The 22,087-nt window shown below is 41.5% G+C and overlaps 1 protein-coding gene across 4 annotated transcripts in view; it reads right to left on the bottom strand.

Annotated features, from left to right (window-relative positions):
- The window catches only part of LOC139445056 (uncharacterized), a 53,232-nt gene that overhangs the window by 19,455 nt on the left and 11,690 nt on the right, over positions 1-22,087 (bottom strand). The window contains exons 2-3 of one of the 4 annotated variants that reach the window (XM_071226130.1): positions 18,783-19,406; positions 15,364-15,398 (exon numbers count right to left, since the gene is read on the bottom strand). In XM_071226130.1, coding sequence (XP_071082231.1) covers positions 18,799-19,398 — 600 coding nt within the window. In that variant the 5' untranslated portion in view covers positions 19,399-19,406 and the 3' untranslated portion in view covers positions 15,364-15,398; positions 18,783-18,798. Of the gene's footprint in view, positions 1-15,363; positions 15,399-18,586; positions 19,407-20,127; positions 20,332-22,087 lie in introns of those variants that run through there. The other 3 variants (XM_071226128.1, XM_071226131.1, XM_071226129.1) reach the window with 3 other exon arrangements.

The raw sequence follows: 22,087 nt of genomic DNA, 5'->3' as shown, positions 1-22,087 counted from the left end.
CTGTTATTACTTCGGTGTCTGTTATTACCTCGGTTTCTGTTATTACTTCAGTGTCTGTTATTACCTCGCTTTCTGTTATTACCTCGCTTTCTGTTATTACTTCGGTGTCTGTTATTACTTCGGTGTCTATTATTACTTCGGTGTCTGTTATTACTTCGGTTTCTGTTATTGCAGATTGATAAACTAGGGAAGGGGTTAAAACGCGGTTAAGGTCAATTTCAACATCATGTTGCTATTATTGAAGCATGTTAAGATATGATCCTTGTATGTTGTCTTTGGAAGCTCCCCCGGGGTTACTTAAAGGAAGCGATGCTTCTTTCAGCCTTGAGTAGTACATATTGCACGTTCAAAACATTTCTCCGGGGTTAGAATCTAATTATTTTATTTAACAAAAGTGTGTAGCACGACAGAGAAGCCCTACTCGTTGTCATGGTGACATGCTTTTGGCGCCAGAAAAATCGGGCTCGAATACAGGACGGAGCAGAAAGTCAATTTAGATTTTACATTCCATACTTGAGATTAAATTACAGGTACCCATGGGGAACATCTATTTGTAATTGAATTACTGACGACGTAATTGTTTCTACTTGTGTGGTATGAGTGGCTATTTGATTTGTAATTGCACGAAAGGTTTCCCAAGGGAAGCGGACTCCTTGCAGCGCTAGGGCTGTTTCATAACTTGTTTGTCCCAAAAACCAAAGCCTAATCAGTGCAAATAGCTCCCAAGGCTGCGTTATTATCGGCGTTGTTTTTCACTCCCGAGATTTCAGTTTTTGTCTCAATGTCTCGACAGGAAAGTCTGATGCCGGACGTTAGGGAAAGATCTTTGCCTGAGAAGTACCTTTGGGCAAAGGTGGTTCTGAAGGTAAAGTGGACTTTTTGTATTCAAACCATGTTATATGTACATGTCGTCTATTATGAATATACCTTACACGTGCAGAAAATGCGTGAAACTCATTGGCCCTACGCTTGCATTTTAAACTTTTTTTGCCATGAATTCATTAATGTTTCTAGGTATGCTGAAATCGGGGTCACCGGAAGCGCTTGTTAATTTGCCAGAATCAACACTACCATCATCATCATCATCATCATCAACATCACCATCATGAAATGAAACTCATTCATCCTCCTCCTTATCATCATCATCATCATCATCATCAAATGTATTATTGGTGAAAGTGGTTTCACTTGCGTATTAGGGCTTATATTGGTTGGTATCAGAATCTGCGTTCCTTATTATGAAGGTCAGACGTCCGAGGTATTTTTACTATAGTCCAGTGAGAACGCCCACTGGCTATCCACCTGGTGTTGGGAATATTGTATTACAAATTGACATCCAAACGATCCCGCATTGATTTCCACAGAAACAATCAGCTGAATCAACACGCCAGCGTGGACGGTAGCAACAACACCAACCTTGTTGACAGGATACATGACGACGACGGTGGTATTCTAGTCTTACCCTAGAAGCGCCATATCCTGGGGTATTGATAACGACTCGATATCCATATTTGCTCATTTCGATATCGCCATCGATTGTCCAGAAACCGGAAGCGTGGCCGTTTCCAGGAGCTGACGGGGTTCACGGCGGTGATATGTCAGCGGGTCACGTGTTTCCCTTATTTGTTCGATGCGATATGTCAGCAACACCATGACCTGTATTACGGCCTAGATAGAAACATGGAGCATGGAGTATGGAGCTGAAAGTTTTACATATGTTATTTATACAATTACATGCAGAGATAGGGTCAGGGCTGAGCCACTGTGAGCCCATAGATTGTTCCCAGTTCGTCCGCTTTGAGTGATGCGAAGAGACGGCAGGCAAACCAGTCCACGGCAATCTCTCACTCCTTCCCATCCTCTCTCTTATTCTCCCTTACTCAGACTGTTTGTCGTTGCTACAATCTCTCGGGATATCAGTTGATTTTAGGGGCACGGACGGCCAAGTCGTCTAAGGCGCCGCGATTCGCTGTGCAGAGTTGCGTCCCTTGGGCACGCCAGATTGTGGGTTCGAATCCCGATTCGCCTCAACTATGTTTCTAAGTTTGTCAGCATCATACCCCTGCTCGTGGGTTTCACCAAAGTGGTATACGTCTGAGACCTGCATGACTTCGGACTTTCCTCCCACATTAAGCTGCTGACACGCCATGATATAACTGGAATACTGTTAAAAGCGGCGTTAAACATAACTCACTCACTCAGTTGATTTTAGCGTTGCTGTCACGTGCGCATCTTCGCACAGAAACGACCATGCTTTACATACATAGTGAGATATCACTGTAGGATAAAAGACGCGCACCTGTTCACAGCAGCGACCTCAACGCTCGATCATTTTCACAAAACGTGACAACAGCTGCTGAAGACCAATGACTAAAACATACAAATCGATAACTTTCATGTTCCTTGCTATTTATGCCTCAATAATAGGAAACCAATACGGAAACAGCTACACATTAATATTGACCAGTAGAAAGTGCAAAATGCATATCTAACGAACAGGCCTGTCAGATCGAGCGACTATTTAGCGGTATGGGACCAGTGTATAGAATCTACAGAGTGAGTGAGATGACGTCGCATCGGCATTATTGCAGCCATATAGCGACAGGAATCAACAGAAACCCTATTGTAAAGAGAATTAAGGCGGTGCGGGGAATTCTCCATGCAGCTGGGTGGTTATCTCGATTTGAGAAGGAATCAGCATCAGTTCCAGTCTTGATAGCTGCCCCCAGGGATTACACCGACCTTCCCCTTTGTTAAAGGGAATTAAGTTACTCTAACCCTAGTCTATGAGACGTCATGGCCACGATCAGACGTTATTGACAGTTGGACTGTCCTGTCACAACGTTAAGAAGTGCAGTCAGATGTACACACAGCGACAAAACGAAACACGGTAACAATTCGAACATATTTCGGCCAAATACAACAATTTTACTTAGTGGAAAAGGTTCCAAGCCTCAGAGGTCGGTCTTCAGGCACTGATGTGGAAACTGGTGGCCAGTGCCCTCGCAAAATTGTTTCGAAATTTATGTCTCAAAAGTTGCCCAAACATATAAAACGCCTTAGCTACGTCACATTAAGACACTCATTTTCAGTATATTAGACTGTTCTTTTAATAATGATAGCAATTATCCCAGTAGTTTCTCCAGATTCCCGATGGTTAATTCTGACTAGATCGCCGAATGACAAGGGCGACGCCATGTTTGTTTATAAACAAAGTCCCTACGTGACCTTTGATATTTGCATCTCTATCCGCATATGACCCCAACGGATATCGTTTTTATCCGGTGGCTTTATCCTGCCGAGAAACCTACGCATTATATGATTAATGAATTTACACGTAAGAACAGTAGCCTTTAGTTATGTTTTAATTAGTTCTTACATACAGAATGTAATGTTGGTATGACCAGTCAGGGCCCCGTTCCACAAAGCGATCTTAGCGCTACGACGCTCGTAAACCTATGTTAAAGAAAGGGAGCGCTAAGACACCTTTGTAGATCGGGGCCAAGGAATACATCTGTCATGCGTGTTTACGTACTGAAAATTTATCGGTTCAAAAAATAAGATAAATCAAACATTTATATCTCACATCCAAAATTTTTACCAAACACAACCGCTACTTTCCAGACAAAAACTCCCGTACTCGTCTTTGGATGAAAAAAACAAATCAATTACTGCGACCATTTGGAAATTGATTCATGACATCTATCCTGATTCTATATTTGTATGAATCACACTTATCGATTCATCTGACAAAGCTACATGATAAACGACACTACAGTTGGCGCAATGATGATCGCCGGTGTTAATACCGACTACGAGAAGACAGGCGTCTCCCGAGAACATGTCTGGTGTTTGCGTGTAGCGCCACGGGGGCGGGGCGACCAGTCACAAGGACAGCCTGGCACCCAGTACACGATAATGCTGTGGTCTGGTGCACGTGGCCCTCGAGTACATGTACTACATTCACGGCGTCATGTACGAAACACGCGGCCGTGCAGGTGACAGGGTGCACACAGACGATATTGGGAACGATTGGTGTTCATCGTTTGTAAAACAATTATATAAAGGCAACATAATTAGATCTCGTCTCGCCTTAATTTCCTTTACCAGCGAGTCGGTAGGTAAAATTGTAATTTTAATCTTTGTGTGGAAAGCCATTGTGAATTCAGCATTGTGCTCAAGAATAACAACGAAGTGCAGAATAATTAAACTCCCGATTTGGGTTAGGGTCAGGATGGGTTACAAAAAAAAATACAATTTTGGAATCAGAATTACTTTGAATATTCAAAAACGGAACATAATTTATCATGTACAATAAACTACGTTTATAACAAAGACGCTCATAACGAACTGACGGATATGACGAACTTATTTTTAGGTCCCGGCCATTATTTGTATATATGTTGTATATATGCTTAAAACGAACTACGGTTATAACGAACTCAAATGGGCTACTAATTTTAGTTCGTTATAACCGTAGTTTACTGTAGGTCGCGACAAAGTCTGGGGTCAGTCGGCGACAAAAAAAACTAAAAAAAATATGTTGCCAAATAGGTGAAGAAATTCAGCCATTATGGCGAAGTATTTTTAAACTTTCAGACTGAACTCGAGAGAATATAGGAAAATACAAGATGAAGAGAAGTGACCGTCGGAATTAATGTTAACTGAGTTCATCAGGAACACGGGTAACCCTATACACATATACACCTATACACCAGTGGTATTTAGTTACAAGCTCAGCACGTTTCCTCCATTTTCGTAATGTCATAGTGAGGAATTTCATAAATCGTGACAATTAGAATATAATACCTTTTCGGACACTATAATGTCAAACAAGTGTAAGTCTAGCTGTCGTCGATATGAATCGACTTCATGAAAGTTCACAGTATGTCTGCATATCGAGCGTACATGTGTGTTATACTATACATACCGGTTGTATGACTCAGCGTAAAACATCGTTTACCGAGTGAGTGAGTGAGTGAGTTTATTTCAGTAAAGTTGGTTGGTTGGTTGGTCTGTTGTTTAACGCCGCACTCAGCAATATTCCAGCTATATGACGGCGGTCTGTAAATAATCGAGTCTGGACCAGACAATCCAGTGATTGACAACATGAGCATCGATCCACGCAATTGGGATCGATGACATGTATCAACCAAGTCAGCGAGCCTGACCACCCGATCCCGTTAGTCGCCTTTTACGACAAGCATAGCCGCCTTATTTCAGTAAAGAGGCCACCGGCCCATTATACAATATGGATACAGTGGATTACAACAATAGCAGGCGCCAGATGATATAAGTGATATATATACTGAAACAATTGAATTATTGCATACATTTGAAAAACTGTTGTCGTTTCTTAAAAGTAAGAAAATATGTTTAGCTAATTTATTAATAACATCTTAATTTTGGCATGACATAAGAGTGCAAATTTTATCAAATGAAGGTTGTGAATAGTAACACTTAGGTATAAGACTATTTCTTAGATTTGAGTAAATTTGACATAAAATGCAGAAATGATACTCAGTTTCAATTACCCGGACTACACAAAATGGACATAAGCGTTCATCACAAGAAGGCCAATTTTTCTCCCTTCTTCAAGCATTTTAATTTACTTAACCATGTTTGCTGATCTATATCTATACATCTTTGCTTAAAACAAACAATAAACTTATTTACATTTGGAACATCTTGATTACACCAGACAGAACCAAAACCATATGATGATAATAATTGTTTTACGTTAAAAACCCAACATTCAATACCTTTATCCGCCAAGGACACTTGATAATCATAAACATGTTTCAAAATACTAGGATTATCAGTTTGAAATATCAATCTAGTCCAATATTCAATAATTTTCATATATTGGTTTATTTTGAGTGAACTTGCAACAATATTAGGGGTACTCCGATCCGATCCGTCTTAAATGTAAAAGCTGTTTACAGAAATTGTCATGGAGTGTATTAATATCAGGTGAAGGATGAACCCCCCAGACTTCACTGCCCTACAACAAGATTGGTAGAAGCTTTACATCAAATACACGAGTCAAAACATGTAAAGGTAACTTATGAAAGTCAATAATGTTTGTTTTCAGTGACTGCAAACTTTGTTGGCCTGAAGTGTTAAGTTTCCTGTGTATCAAACCATGAACCAGAGGTTGAAAAAATGTACTCCTAACTTAAAAAGTATTTATACACTGAAACAATCTCAAGTGGACATGTTTTTAGAGAAATGTTTCATATTTCTTTAATCGACCACCTTTGCGAATTACACTTACCTTGCTCTTGACATTAATTATTTGCAGCTGCCATTTATCACAATATTAGGAAAGTTTATTTAATCTCTTTTGAAGACCAATAATTGTACTATCTATTACTGCATGGTCATCTGCAAAAAGCAGCATAAATAACTGTAGAGTACCTATACTAATACACCATTGCTTATCTTGTTGCGAAAAATCTACAATGTTATTAATAAAGAATGAAAATAAAAATAGTATGAAAATAAAAATGGTGACAACTGGCAACCCTGTCTAACTCCAAATGAACAGTCAAAGAATTTAGTAAATCCAGAATTCAGAGATACGCATGATTTCACATTTTCATACATATTTCTAAGTAATCGAAAAACAGAACCTTTAATATTACCAGTCCAAAGTTTGAGTGCAGCGTCAAACAACAAACAAACAAACAAACAAACATCAGAGCATTATGTGACACAGGGTCAAAAGCTGCTTTTAAATCACAGTACAGTCTACCTTTCGGTAATCTAAGATATTTATCAATAATAGCTTGAAGTATGAATATATTATCCATATATATTATATTGAAACCCCTTTCTAAAACCTGCTTGTTCAGGTATAATTCCATTTCCATCAGTTGCCCAATTGGTGAGTCTGGTTCATATAATTGTAGAAAAGATTTTACCAGATATTTCTAAAAGAGTAATTGGTCTGTAATTACTTGAGTCATTTACATTACCCTTTTTATGCAAAGGAAGAATGACACCTAAAGTCCACCTCCTCTGGATATATACCAGTCAATAAAAGCATAACAGCATTTCAAAACAAATGGAAGGGTCATATTTAAAGAATTCAATGGGTACACCACTAAACCCTGGGGCTTTTCTATTTGGCATATCATTAACAGCCTTAAATATTTCATCTAATGTTATTCTACTATCCAACCCATTGCCATCTACAGTAGAATTAATCAAATCTTCACTAATAGATTCTACAAAATGTTGAACATCTGTATAAAACTGTTTCTCACATTCAGCAAAATTAGTGCCTTGGAACAAATGATTGAAATGCCGGTGAAATTGAATTACTTTTAAATGAAAAAGTCCAGAAGTGTCGACTATTATGCGTTGATAAAGCATTGTTAATGTCTGTGATATAACACTGAAACACAGATGTCGATTTCTGTTTACATAGGCTTCTGTACGACCTCCACGAGTCAATGTACCGTTGTCGGTTGTTGTCACTGCTAGAGTCACGATATGCACGGAGAAGACGGCCAGCGGTTGCACGTGCGTCCCAACATTCTTGATCAAACCAGTTATATCCGTTCCTAATGCAGTTTCGAATTTCCGAGTTCTAACAGTGTACGTCGAGTTGAAGGTGATGTGAAATGGGGTTTAACGTCGCGTCCAAGAATATTGCACTTATATTGCGACGTGCATGCACGTATGTGTGTGTGGCTGCTTGTACTAGTCCTGACTGATGCCAATTGTATAGCGCTAGCCCACTGAGATACTAGTACTATGCCGCAGTTTAACATGAATACCCCACTCTTAACCCTTAATGCCGAGCGTCAGGCAGGGTAACACCAAGTACCATCTTTTAACGTCTTTTGGTATGACGCGTATGACAGCTTATTTCAATGTATTTCTACGAACTGTGATGACAGTTTATTCTGCTGGATTATCGGGTCTAACACAAATAAACCGAGTCTGTTACATCCTACATTTAACGTTTAACGGCTTGGTTGCACGACAGTGTACAACAGTGTACAACAGCCTACACCACACCTACACCCAGGGGTGTATCGTATTGTATTCAACCAGGTCACTCGTGTGCTATACAAGCTTCGCTTTCGTAGATCATGTGATTTTCTAAAACATTACCACGCTCTTTGTCCTATGTCACGGAGGACAGGATTAAGAGTGTATACCTGGTAACACTTCCTATCGTGGACGCGTAGATAGCGATTTATGAATGAAATGACTTGATGTGAACCTGCACGTCGTGTGTCTCGGTGTTGACGGCCCACATAAATGATATGTTATCAACCCCAGATTTGACGTAATGTGTCAATCTGTCTATCTGGTGAAGCACAGCCACTACCTTGCCGTGTCAACAACAATCAGACAACATCTTTGTTACCAACGTACACGTCACCTCCTACAGCGATACAATGAGCAGTGCTTGGATATATCCTGTCACGTTAATGCTAGACATGTAGTAGTGCTTGCATATAGCGCTGTCACGTTTAAGCTAGACATGTATCGTAGTGCTTGCACATAGCGCTGTCACGTTTATGTTAGACATGTAGTAGTGCTTTCATATAGCGCTGTCACGTTTATGCTAGACATGTATCGTAGTGCTTGTATAAAGCGCTGTCACGTTTATGCTAGACATGTAGTATTGCTTGCATATAGCGCTGTCACGTTTATGTTAGACATGTGTCGTAGTGCTTGCATATAGCGCTGTCACGTTTATGTTAGACATGTGTCATAGTGCTTGCATATAGCGCTGTCGCGTTTGTGCTAGACATGTAGTATTGCTTGCATATAGCGCTGTCACGTTTATGTTAGACATGTGTCATAGTGCTTGCATATAGCGCTGTCACGTTTGTGCTAGACATGTAGTAGTGCTTGCATATATCGCTGTCACGTTATTGCTAGACATTGAGCAGTGCTTGCATATATGGCTGCCACATAAATGCTAGACATGTATTTTATAGTCGTGCTTCAATATATATAGCTGTCGCGTTAATGCTAGACATTGAGCAGTTCTTGGCCACGTTGTCACGTTACATCCTGGCTAATAATCAGATCTTTGACAGTTTGTGTAGTGAGTGAGGGAGTGAGTTGGGTTTAACGCCGCTTTTAACAGTATTACAGTTATATAGCGGCGTGTCAGCTTAATGTGGGAGGAAAGCCCGAAATGATGCAGGTCTTAGACGTTTACCAGTTCGGTGAAACCCACTAGCACGGGTATGGTGCTGACAAACCTAGACACATAATCGGGGCGAACCGGGATTCGAACCCACAATCATAGGTTTCTGGCGCGCCCAAAGGACGCAACTCTGCACAGCGAATCGCGGCGCTTTAGACGACTGGGCCACCCGTGCCCCCCAGTGTGTGTAGACCCGTGAAGATCCGGGTTAAAATTACTCTTCAGCAAACCATGCTTGTCGTAAGAGACGACGAACGAAATCGGGTGGTCAGGCTCGCTGACTTGATGCATGTTATCGTATCCCAATTGCGTGGATCGATGCTCATGCTATCAATCACTGGATTGTCTGGTCCAGACTCGATTATTTACAGACTGCCGTCATATAGATGGAATATTGCTGAGTGCGACGTTAAACAACAAACAAACACTGTGTGTGACAATAACTGATCACAGCTGATATCTGAGTATTGGAAGGACGGCTGTGAAAATATTGGAGTGAATTTGAGATTTTACGTTCTCTTCATCTTGTACAGTTGCACCGTCCACACCCAAATTTTCGACGCAGGTTCAATCCCGATAGCTGTCTGCAATACCTCTGTGGGTGTCCCGTTCCGATATATTTAAGGTATGCGGAGCAGGTCTTACTCGACCACCAATCTCATGTTTTAACCCCCTGGATGCTAGAGGGACATATATGTCGCTCCTCTTCAACCCTCACTTTGAAGTCGAATAAAATTCAACACACATCACGCACACAAATACACTTCACAGCTTTTAATTCTGTGGGAAATTCCCTCTTGTGTAATATCAACCACTGTCATTGTAGGTAAAGCATCGTAAATGTAGCAATTTTTTACAGATTACTAAATCACCATTCACAGCGTCATTTACAGCATGTTTTAAAAATTTAAGATCCAGTGCCGCGTGAGCGCAATTCTCGCACAACCTTCACTTTTCAGATCAAAACTCGGCATCCTGCGGGTTTATCAAGGTTTGTTCTGAATCAGGAGTTATGTATATCCGAAAGAGATCTGCTGATGCTGGTTTGTGTCATGTCTAGTGGGAAAAGGTCCAGTTCATAAAATTAGATGCCTCCAAATTCAACATGACCCGTCGCCACGTCCAACACGTGGTGATAGAACCATGTACTTTCAGATTGTCACGCTCGTGACTGCCCTGTACGAGGTCATAGTCCGCTAGGTGGCGCCCGTGTGGCACCAGATGACTGGACATCTCCAGGTGGCGTGCCTGTATCAGAAGTTTGCTAATCCCGGCGAGAGATGTCGCCAGCAGTGGACGGGGTCCTGTGTGCGAGAACAGGTAGTCGTGCACAGATAGCGCCAACAGGCGAGACAAAGTAGACAGGTAGGAGAGCGCTGTCTACCTGCATTCACACAGGTGACAATGGTCTCATGTACATCACCCAAGGCTGGATACACGGTGAAGGCGTGACAATTGTGTGAACGTGTTTTCCGTCACATCTTTTGTTTGGATGAAACTTTACGACATTTGTTAGCCGAGTGTGTTATCGTATCGTAAACATGATATATTTGGAATAATAACTGCATCATTCTACTCCAGCATGTCTCATTGATATCTTCAGGAACTGACAAGTAGGAATGACGGTTTTATCACTATATCATGGCGTCACTGTATAATGACGTCACTATAGATAGATACATGTAGATAGAAAATATACAAAAGTCCAAAGATGAGCTGAAATACGGTTTGTGAAGATATTCGTCGAAGGCCAGGGATGCTTCTTGCAGTCACCGTTGCTGGCTGGAATCGATTTCGTAGTTGTGTTGTTCGAATCCAGTTGTCTTGTCGAATATTGGTTACGCGTGGCCTGCCACTCTGAGGATGGTCTCTGACTGCATTCGTCTGTTGCCAACGTTGCCATAAACACCAAATGGTGTTTCTGTGGACGTTAAATTGTCTTGCAACATCACATTGATACAGTAATCTTTAAAGATTAAGTAATACAGATTTCTCCAAACTGTCTGAAAGCTTTCTGTAACAAGAGCCGCTCGTTCATTGTTTGTAATGTTTGATTCACAGTAAAGGGTAAATCTTTGAGGCGGTTAATAACATTGTCTAACACTTTGTTACTACCAGGTTTTGGAGTGAAGCTGCTTTTGTTTCTAACTAATGAAGTATTGGCATCAATATCAAAATTAATTAGTAATCTCAATTTTCTACAAAAATCAGACATAACTGTTTCAAGTGCATGTTAATCCTGTTTCAATGGAGTAGGGGTGAAACTCACACCTTTACGTAATACAGACATTTCCTCCTCGGTCAGATCTACACAAGATAAGTTGATCACTTCAGGTTCTATTGTTGAGTGTCCCCTCCCTGGGGGAGCCTCGCTGTCACTAAAAAAGAACTTAAGTCTTTTTTATTTAAGCGTTGACATCCATCTTCATCGAGTTTGGAAATGGCCTCGCCTGTTATCACGGGCTTGGCCCCAACGATTGTGGTTTGGACTTCTTTGGCGACCTTGGCCTTGCTGTCTCCTCTGGTTTGAAGATCTGCCTTGAGTGATGTTGATTGTTCGGGTGGGTCTTCGTCCACGGAAAGTTGTGCTTCCTCTGAATGTACAGTTCTGTGTTGGAGGATCTCTGCCAGTCAGTTTCACACAATTTGATTGGGGTGTTTTTATTTTTGCCAGCATAGGATTTCCTCTCAGTTCTTTGATCTTTTATGTAGAGATTTGGTTTGACTTTTAAGGCATAGTTTGTATGCCATTTCTTGTTTTTCTCTCTAATCGCTTGTTAGATATTTCTTCTTCAGTCTGACATACCCATTCTTTCTGCAACAATTCAAGTTGATTTCTGCATTCATTTCTTTGAATTTCAGTTTATGGGACTCCGCACGCAGTAGTAAAAGTTCAATTTCAGTTTTCATGGAATCCATTGCACCTTTTTTCTCTAAGGACACGCTGTGTGTCGAGTTCCCCCTTTATGGGCTTGATTTGGAATTTAGAAGGTATGATCCGTTTTGCCCCACTGAGCCATTTTAGATACGTGTCTGCTAGATTGGAATTGTTTACATAACCCCAGTATGCTTGTTTCCGTTTCGTTAGAATGGAACTCCGTACCTGATTCATGGATACTTTCAGCCGCTTTTCTTTCTGTTATTATTTTGGCCGAGTCTTCAATAAGGTTAGCTTGAAGAATGGCTTCATTAGCCGAGACTATGGCACTCACCCCATTCTGTAGGTTTTCAACTATATATGAAAACCATTCCTGTTGATTAATGTATAAGTGTTATTTCCTTATCGCATTATATCATTCTTAAAATTGGACGGTGGGGTAGCCAAGTGGTTAAAGCGTTCACGTGTCACGCCGAAGACCCGGGTTCGATTCCCTACATGGGTACAATGTGTGAAGCCCACGCCGTGAGATTGCTGGAATATTGCCAAAAGCGGCGTAAAACCTTACTCATTCACACATCGGGTAACCTTAATACGAGAAAAGTCAGGTCATACGTACGGAGTCGAGCCAAACAGGATTTCAGTTTTAAGAAAAGACTTCTTTAAGACCGTCCCATAACACCTAATACTGACCCGTGAAGATCCGGGTTAGAATAGGTCTTCAGCAACCCATGCTTGCCGTGAAAGGCGACTATGCTCGTCGTAAAAGGCGATTAACGGGATCGGGTGGTCAGACTCGCTAGCTTGGTTGAAACATGTCATCGTATCCCAATTGCGTGGATCGATGCTCATGCTATCAATCACTGGATTGTCTGATCCAGACTCGATTGTTTACAGACCGTCGTCATATAGATGAGATATTGCTGAGTGCGGCGTTATACAACAAACAAAAACATAATATAACATTTGGTTGTGTAGCCAAGTGGTTTGAACTTTCGCTAATCGCACAGAAACTCCTGGTTCGTCTCCAGTCGTTTTGTAATCCTCCGATATGCGACTAGTTCGTCCCCGACGTGTAGTCGACGTTCTCGCAATCTGCACCAGTGATGATCTGTTACGACATCGTCATTACTAATGGCAACTTTCATGTTCAATCGGGACTAGCTCGTGTTGTTCCGAATTCGGACAGATGCGATTAGTCACCAAAGGCATGTCTTCATCAATTCGCGACTCGCATATAAGGAAATGTTTCCTTTAAATATACGGTGGTGAATATTTTGAAATAATTTACTTCTTACGGCTGCGTTTAAAGTTGACACTGCAAATACCATCCTTGCAATTTTGACCAAGACCAGTTTCGCGGTTGTTGATCAAAGGGACACAACTCGTGTGTAAACATTTAGAGACGCGGTCGTAATTGAACAAAGATATTCCCATCACTTTGATCCACCTGCCCCACCTGCAAACTCTATTGGTAGTTCATCCTGGGTACATGTCCTTACATACTGTGGCGAGTGGAGTCTTGAGTCAATCATACGGGTGTTTGGACCACAGACGGAGAGTCATTAGTGCGCATGTGTGTGTTGGGTGGCGACAATTCAGAGGGGTGGTGGTGTAGCCTAGTAGATAAAGGGTTCGCCCGTCACGCCGAGGACCGGGTTCGATTGCCGACATGGGTATAAAGGGTGAAGGTGAATGGGGTGTTGTTGTGTGGGTCAAACTTTAAAGGAATCCTCCTACTATATATGTCAACACTGTACCTCCAACAAATAAATCACATCTGACACATTCTGTTATCACACAGTTGATTTATATACAACATATTACAGAAAGATGGTTTATATACAACATATTACATACACAGATGGTTTATATACAACATATTACACACAGAGATGGTTTATATACAACATATTACATACCAAATGATTTATATACAATATATTACACGCACAGATGATTTATATACAACATATACACAGATGGTTTACATACAACATATTACACACACAGATGATTACTATACAACATATTACACACACAGATGGTTTATATACAACACATTACACACAGACAACATGTAACACAGAGAGAGTTCAATACTCTGGTGACGTCAACACAGCAGGTTGAGGTAGTCGCGCAGATGCTCCGGCAGATTGAGTCCCCGGAGTCCCCGAGGAAGCTGACCCCTAACTAGCAGCCCCTCCCTGACCACACACCGGGACAGGTGCTTCAGCGAGCAGGGTCGGGTGTAGAACGGGGGGATGTAGTCGGTGACCTCGCTACTCACGTAGTACACGTGTCTGCCCGGCTTTTCCAGGATTGTCTCCCCTTGGAACCGTAACGTGAGGCGCGGCACCGACCGTAGACAATAAATGAAGCACTCCACAAGGGTGTCGATGCTGCCGAGGCGGATGCTGCCGTTGCTTGAGGCGTTGAGTATGGGGAAAAGGTGGAAGCTGCTGAACATCCGGAGGATGTACTCGAGCGGGTGTCCCTCCGCGGCCGCCCCGTGTTGCAGGAGAAGGAGCACAGCTTTCGGCTTCATGTTCACGATGGCGAGAAGCAACGGCGAGGCGCGGAGGTGTGAGCGGTTCACATCCACGTCAGGGGGTAGAGTCGGGTAGGCTATGGGTAGATCTAAATATCGGCATGAATCTCCACGAAGCATTTCCCGCCACACAACGCCATGAGGGCCATCGAAGACGTTGTTCATGAGGCTTGGGTCGCTGAATTCTATCGCAAAGCCTGCGCATACTTCCAAAAGGTATTCCGTCTTTTCTGGAATTCCGTTCTGTGTTTCACTGAAATCGAATAAGTCTCTCAAAAATATTCCAAAATCGACCCCTCGACTGTAAAACAGGAGTTGCTTTAGAAGTGTCCTGGGAAGGGCGTTGGACACATCCGGCTTCCGGCTGCAGCAACACAGCCCCAGGCCAAGGTGAAGGACGAGCCAACAGAAGTATCGCTTCCTGTCGTCGCTGTGTTTACACTTCACATACTGGAGAATGTCCTCCACAACCTTCGACAGAGTGATGTCCCCATTCTCGATACGGACATATAATGTCTTTCCAATCAGCTCACATTGTTTCTCAGGTGACGGGACTTTGTTTTGGAGACTTCTTCGTACATTTTCGAAACTGTTGTGTCTCAATATCCAGTAGTTCGTGAGACGTTCCATGTCGCCTTCTCAAACAACGTGGCAACAATAGCGTGACGTCATGATTGCTGTGACGTCATCATTATTGACACAGCGCAGCATAAACTGATGACAAAAGTACCTGACAGAGACGGAGTATTTTCTCTCTTGACCCCGAGCTTCCGTTAAGGAGGATTATGCTGATGGGGGTAAAATAGTTGAGGTTACTATTTTTCAATTTAGATAATATGTTTTGTTGGTGTTTGAGTGAGATACTCTTTTTCAACCCTGTATGGGCCAAGCCGAATAGCGACTCGTGCCCCTCTCATGGCCATTTTTGCGACCGGGTCCGTCTTAGCGCAAACGGGCATACCTAAAACAATTATTGTCAACTCTTTGCGTAATGGTTCACATATATTTCCCCATATATTATATTTCAGATGCAAGTTGAAGCACATCGGGACATGCGGAATTATACAGTATGATTGAACACATTTAACTGTGTCTTGGGTATATTTTTAGATGCAAGACATATATAAAATCAAAAAATTATTTCTGAGGGATTTTTTGACGAAGAACTTAAAATCATACGCGCATTCTGATTGGTTTGTCGTATTTTCGCACATTACATTCATCGATAGGGGGACGAGTCTTCTTGCAGGTTACGGAAAGGGGCGAGTGGTGACGAATGCTTCAAAATGAAACTAAATTAGACACATTGATGTTTTAAGTTAGATCAATAAAGATGGTTTTTGGTGATTTTTTATTCATTAAGCCTGTAACTGATAATGGAACTCTCTGCGGATGTAAACAAATCAAAAGTCGTATTTAAGTCTGGTGACAGATCAGTTAGAAGAGAAAAATGGTTTCACAGGGCAACCTGTAGATGTCGTTACTATTATATAAACTCTCGGTGTCTGTTTTACTTCCAGATTGTCATGGTCTATGCAAGTTAACAACGCTGCATTACAATCTAGGACATTTTTTATTGTCAATTTTCCAAACCCTAAGCAACTTGGAAATGTAAATTGAAAATGTAAAATTAGGCCAATTTTGATGTATGGAGCCAAAATGTGGGGATTCAGAGATATTGATGCTATTGAAACGATTCATTTACATACTTGTCAGAACGTTCTCAGCGTTAAGCCTAGCTAGGTAAAGGTTATTGAATACTGGTTAAATGTACAACAGACGCCATGTCGAGACTTCCAAGGGGCGGTCGGGTAGCCTAGTGGTTAAAGCGTTGGCTCATCACGCCGAAGACCCGGGTTCGATTCCCGACATGGGTACAATATGTGAAGCCCATTTCTGGTGTCCCCCGCCGTGATATTGCTGGAATATTGCTAAAAGCGGCGTAAAACCATACTCACTCACTCACCCACTCAAGACCTCCAAAGGATGCTACAATAAGTTATTACTCTACGATCGTCGGGTAAATCGAACTGGGTTCAACGGTTAATTAATTCATCTGGGTGTGGTTTTGTTCGGACTGAACACTGTAGCGACTTAGTCCGGATTTTACACAGAGTTCCAAAAGAGAACACCATTTGTTTAAAATACATTCAAAGCAATTCCTTACTGAATCAGGAAGACATTGTTGAATCCGAAGAGAAGACTATGTAATTTTAATTTTAATTCTAGGGTAGATGTATATAACTTTTAACTTGTTTGTTCATGTTATGTTGACATAAGAAACAAATTCATTAATGATTATTTTTTCAAGGAACTTCACTTGAATATATTTTACTTTCTAATAAAGACTAGAAATAAACTGTCACAATGAAAGATTTGACCATGTTCTTTTTCCAAGCTATGAATCTTAGAAAGCATGCAATTACTTAACTTGATTTGATTTAACAGTCATCATGCTCATTGATATATATATATCAATATATTAACATTTTGTCATAGCTTTCAGGGTCCATTTTGTACATGTTTCTTGTCAAATGCCAATTTCTTAGATATAAATCTGGACCTAAAAACCGGACTACACAAACCTTACAGAAAGCCAAACGATGAAACAGTATATGTCCACTCAAGGTCAAACCACCCATCAACAATTATTTAAAATATACCAGAGGCTATAGTAAAAAGAGTATCAAACCTGTCTTCAAATCAAGAAGTTTTCAATCTGTCAATACCATACTACGAAAAAGCCCTTGAAGCTGCAGGATACAACACGAAGTGCGAACTAAACCCAAATAAAGATCAAACACAAAAACAGAAAAAGCAAAGAAAACGGAAAATCATTTGGTACAACCCCCCCTTCAGCAAGAATGTGAAGACAAATGTAGGCAAACACTTCCTGAAACTTATCAACAAACATTTTCCAAAGGACAGCAAACTCAATAAAATATTCAACAGATCATCAGTCAAAGTCAGCTACAGTTGCATGAAAAACATCCAACAAATAATCAAGGCACATAACAGCAAGGTGATGAAGTCAGCCAACCAATCAGCCAAATCAAAAGACTGTAACTGTAGACAAAAAGCCAACTGCCCAATGAACGGTAAATGCCTCACTCGTGACGTAGTCTATAAGGCCACGGTTACAACAGATACCAATGATGTAACCTACATTGGGTTAGCAAGCGGCCCCTTCAAGACAAGGTATAACAACCACACAAAATCATTCAGAATTGAAAAATATGAAAAAGAGACAGAACTCTCCAAACACATCTGGAAGTTAAAAAGAAACAAAACCAATTAAATGGGACATAATCAAGAAATCAAACACCAACAAAAGAGACTCAGGGATTTGCAACCTATGCATGGAAGAGAAGCTCGAGATTCTCATGCTAACAGCTAACAAGCTAAACAAAAGAAGCGAGCTCATTTCCACCTGTCGCCATGGTAAACCCCCAAGCCGAGCAAAAAAGAAAGGGTCAAACTATATATATATATATATATATATATATATATATATATATATATACCCCCAACTAATGTGTTTAAAGTTAAGAAATATAGATTGATTGAATTAATATGTGCTTGTGAATGATATTTGATAGATCTAAAGGGCATTTAGTATACATTGAATGGGTGCAGACTCCTTGTGTTGTTTTTCATTATTGCACTGATTTCGTATCGTTGGTTTTAGGGGTTAATGATCAAATAAACATTCTGGGAATAAGAATTGACTGAAACGCAAATAACAGTAAAGTGAATTCGTACATGCATTTTCAGAGGTAAACATGTAACATGTATGACACAAGTTCATGACCAGTGAACGTGACCGTATTTTATCAACTTGTCGCACGTGACGTCACAGATCCATGACTCCAGATGCACCATTTGTCTGGTGCAGGATATGCGTGTAAAGTTTGGAAAACATGTGCAGCATATCGTGATAAGAATAAAGACACTATGGTGACACTTGACTGACTGTTGGTTTTATCATTAATTGGTACACATTGGAAACATCTCTTTTAAACGTACATATTTCTCTATAAGTTTCTATGGTTCGCGTTCCTTTTGGCGGTAAGTATATATATATATATATATATATATATATATATATATATATATATATATATATATATATATATACTGTATACGTAAACAGAACTGTTAGTCCCACTCACCCACTCACTCAAGGGTCTACACCGCAACGGTGGCGTCAGTGACGTAGAAGCCGTCGTGGCCCCTCTCGGACCCAATCCGACACAGCCTGACGGCATCAACATCCTCTTCACCAAACGCGACATCATGCTCGACGTTGTAAACGTTGGGGTCGAAATGGGTAATGCCGGTCTTGTGAGTGAAAGACTTCGTCACTTTCGCAATTGTCATGTGAGGACTGAACTCCCTGTCCAACCAATGAATCCCCTGAGCGTCCAGATACGAAACAATCACTGATCGGAGCACTGATAGCTCACGTACGTACTCCACGTCACCGTATACAACAACGCCGTTAAACGTGCCGACACCTTTCACTCTCAGCGTGGTTTTCGTCCGCATAGATTTGATGTTCTCCGCGGCGCTGTGAAGAGCTTTGACCGCTGTTTGGAGCTGAGCTTGTGTGTGAATGGCGAGGACGCACAGGGATACGTGGAGGTCATCTCGTGATGAACACACGCTCCGATATTTGGCATTCTCCTTAACTATTCTCTCCCGAACTCTGTCAAAAGTTTCTTTGATTCCGTCGTCTGTGACACGAATGGCAATGAAGTAGTTAGGTTTGATTGTCCTCTTAGCCATCTTGATTTCTGAAACATGAAACTATATTTATGATTTTTAAAAATGGCGATGGTCATTGCAGTATTAATAACTACTCTGAACTCTTTATCTGTTCCCTTTACCGTCCATTGCAGCCTGTGTCACAGTCCCTGAACCACATTATTTCCCCTTCCGCCCAGCCCTTTCTGTAACGCACGAGTCGTAAATGAACCAAGTCTAGATTTTCCTCAGGTTCTGATCTCCCATCTCACTAGGGCTCCTTTTCAATTTAAATGGAGTTTTTTGTTTCTATCTAAATTATATATTTTCAGCAACTAAGCGTCAGTCTACGTCCATTGATAATCTACGAGTATTTTTACACCTTGAATATCCGGGTTAAATTTGGTCTTCAGCAGCCCGTGTTTGTCCTTAGAAGCGACTAACGGGATCGGGATCGGGATCGGTTAATGCATGTCATCGTATCCCAATTGCGTAGATCAATGTTCGTGAAGTCAATCACTGGATCGTCTGGTCCACACTCGATTATTTACGGACCGCTATCATATGGCTGAAATATTGCTGCGTGTGGCGTTAAACAACAAACAAACAAATATGAGTATGTCTACATTTAGAAGGAGGGGCAATGGAGTAGCCAAGTGGTTATAGCGTTGGCTTGACACAGAAAACCAGGGTTCGAATCCCAACATGGGTACAATGTGTAAAACACCATGCTGGTACCCCACAGTGGTAAGATAATAAAGGCTCACTTACTCAATATCCAGTCAGTTAACGATCGTCCGTACAATCCACCGAGTTCTCAACAATCTCATTAAAACCAGAACTTCGTTCTCGCTTCCGCTAAACAAAGATCTGACGACATCACATTGCTATGGAATACTGTAAAGGACATTCTCGCGATCTCGCATTTTCGACCTTTGGAAACGAGCAATATGCCCAAAACACGAGAATGCGAGAATATCCCTTACAGTATTCCATACATTAAAGGTCAGGGCAGAACGACCTTTCATCCGACCAACCAGAGCATCGTCTACCAGATCAGGAAAGTGAAAGTCGTTTTAGTTTCTGATTCCGAAAGCGATACTGCCCGTGGGCTGTGGACGGGTGTCACGTGATACCAGTCTGCCTCTACAGCTATGTCAGCCATGGCATCACATGTATGTCCTTGTCATAGTTACCCGGATGAGAGGGCAACATTAACTCCATTGTCGTGTCTTTTCCTTCCTTGTGATAACGATGTTCCCGGTCGTGCTGAGGAAGTCGGCGATGTTGATCTCTACACCGTATCACGTTATGTTATTAATATTTATGACTTACACAAGAAACTAGCGTCGAGGCCTCGTGACGGATATGGAATATTCATCAGCAGCAGATTCGAGGTTACATAAGACAAATGGGGGCACCGGTGGCCCAGTCGTCTAAGGCGACGCAATTCGCTGCGCAGAATTGCGCCCCTTTGGGCACGACAGGTGTCTATGATTCTGGGTTCAAATCCCGGTTCGCCCCGATTATGTTTTTAGGTTTGTCAGCACCATAGGTCACCAAGGTGGTAAACGTTTGAGACCTGCATCACTTCAGGCTTTCCTCCTACACTAAGCTGACATGCCGTGGTATAGCTGGAGTACTGTTAAAAGCGGCGTTAAACCCAACTCACTCACTCACAAGACAAACGAATTAGAAAAATACAACTGGTGATGTAGCTCACCTTAATTGTTCTTAAAATATAAATACCGCGAACCTGCGTTAACTCAAAATCCATTATTTCCATATATGGTTTTAACCGATGTAACTGTGAGGTATCTTAAGTCACAATAGTCATATTGGTCTTATCCTGATATCCCCAAGTACGGGTATCCCATGTATGTTTGTTGTCGAACGGCGCACTCATCAAAAGTCCAGCTATATTACGGCGGTCTGTAAATAATCGAGTCCGGACCAGACAATCCAGTGATTTATATCATGAACATCGATCTCCGCAATCGGGATACGAGAAACCTATGATCGTGGGATCGAATCCCGCTTCGCCCCGATTATGTTTCAAGGTTTTCAGAATCATACCCGTGCTCGTGCCGATCAGCCGTGCTGTGACATAACTGGAATACTGTTCAAATCGGCGTTAAACCCAACTCACTGGCTCATTCACACCCGTGGACGATGATAACATTGTCTGTACGATAATGTCGGTGGATCATGTGGATTATGTACAAGTATCCATGGATACCAGTGATTCACATGGTTCACAAACGTCACAATGAAATTCCAAAGCAATACCTGGAAAACAAATATACGTTACTGCGCATGTCACTCGACGTCACAGTGGTGCACGCGCAGATTTTGGGGAAAACTGAGACATTGTTTGTAATTAGAGCCTTGTGTGAAACTGAGACATTGTCTGTGTGTAATTAGAGCCATGTGTGAAACTGAGACATTGTCTGTGTGTGGTTAGAGCCCTGTGTGATACTGAGATATTGTCTCTGTAATTAGAGCCCTGTGTGAAACTGAGATATTGTCTGTGTGTAATTAGAGCCATGTGTGAAATTGAGGAATTGTCTGTGTGTAATTAGAGCCATGTGTGAAACTGAGACATTGTCTGTGTGTAATTAGAGCCATGTGTGAAATTGAGACATTGTCTGTGTGTAATTAGAGCCATGTGTGAAATTAAGACATTGTATGCGTGTAATTAGAGCCATGTGTGAAATTGAGACATTGTCTG

Source organism: Haliotis cracherodii, unplaced genomic scaffold (genome assembly GCF_022045235.1).
Source record: "Haliotis cracherodii isolate W230 unplaced genomic scaffold, xgHalCrac1.p SCAF_6, whole genome shotgun sequence".
In the NCBI taxonomy this organism is placed as follows: domain Eukaryota; kingdom Metazoa; phylum Mollusca; class Gastropoda; order Lepetellida; family Haliotidae; genus Haliotis; species Haliotis cracherodii.
Note: the sequence above shows the minus strand (reverse complement) of the source record. Positions and strands in the feature narration are given on the sequence as shown.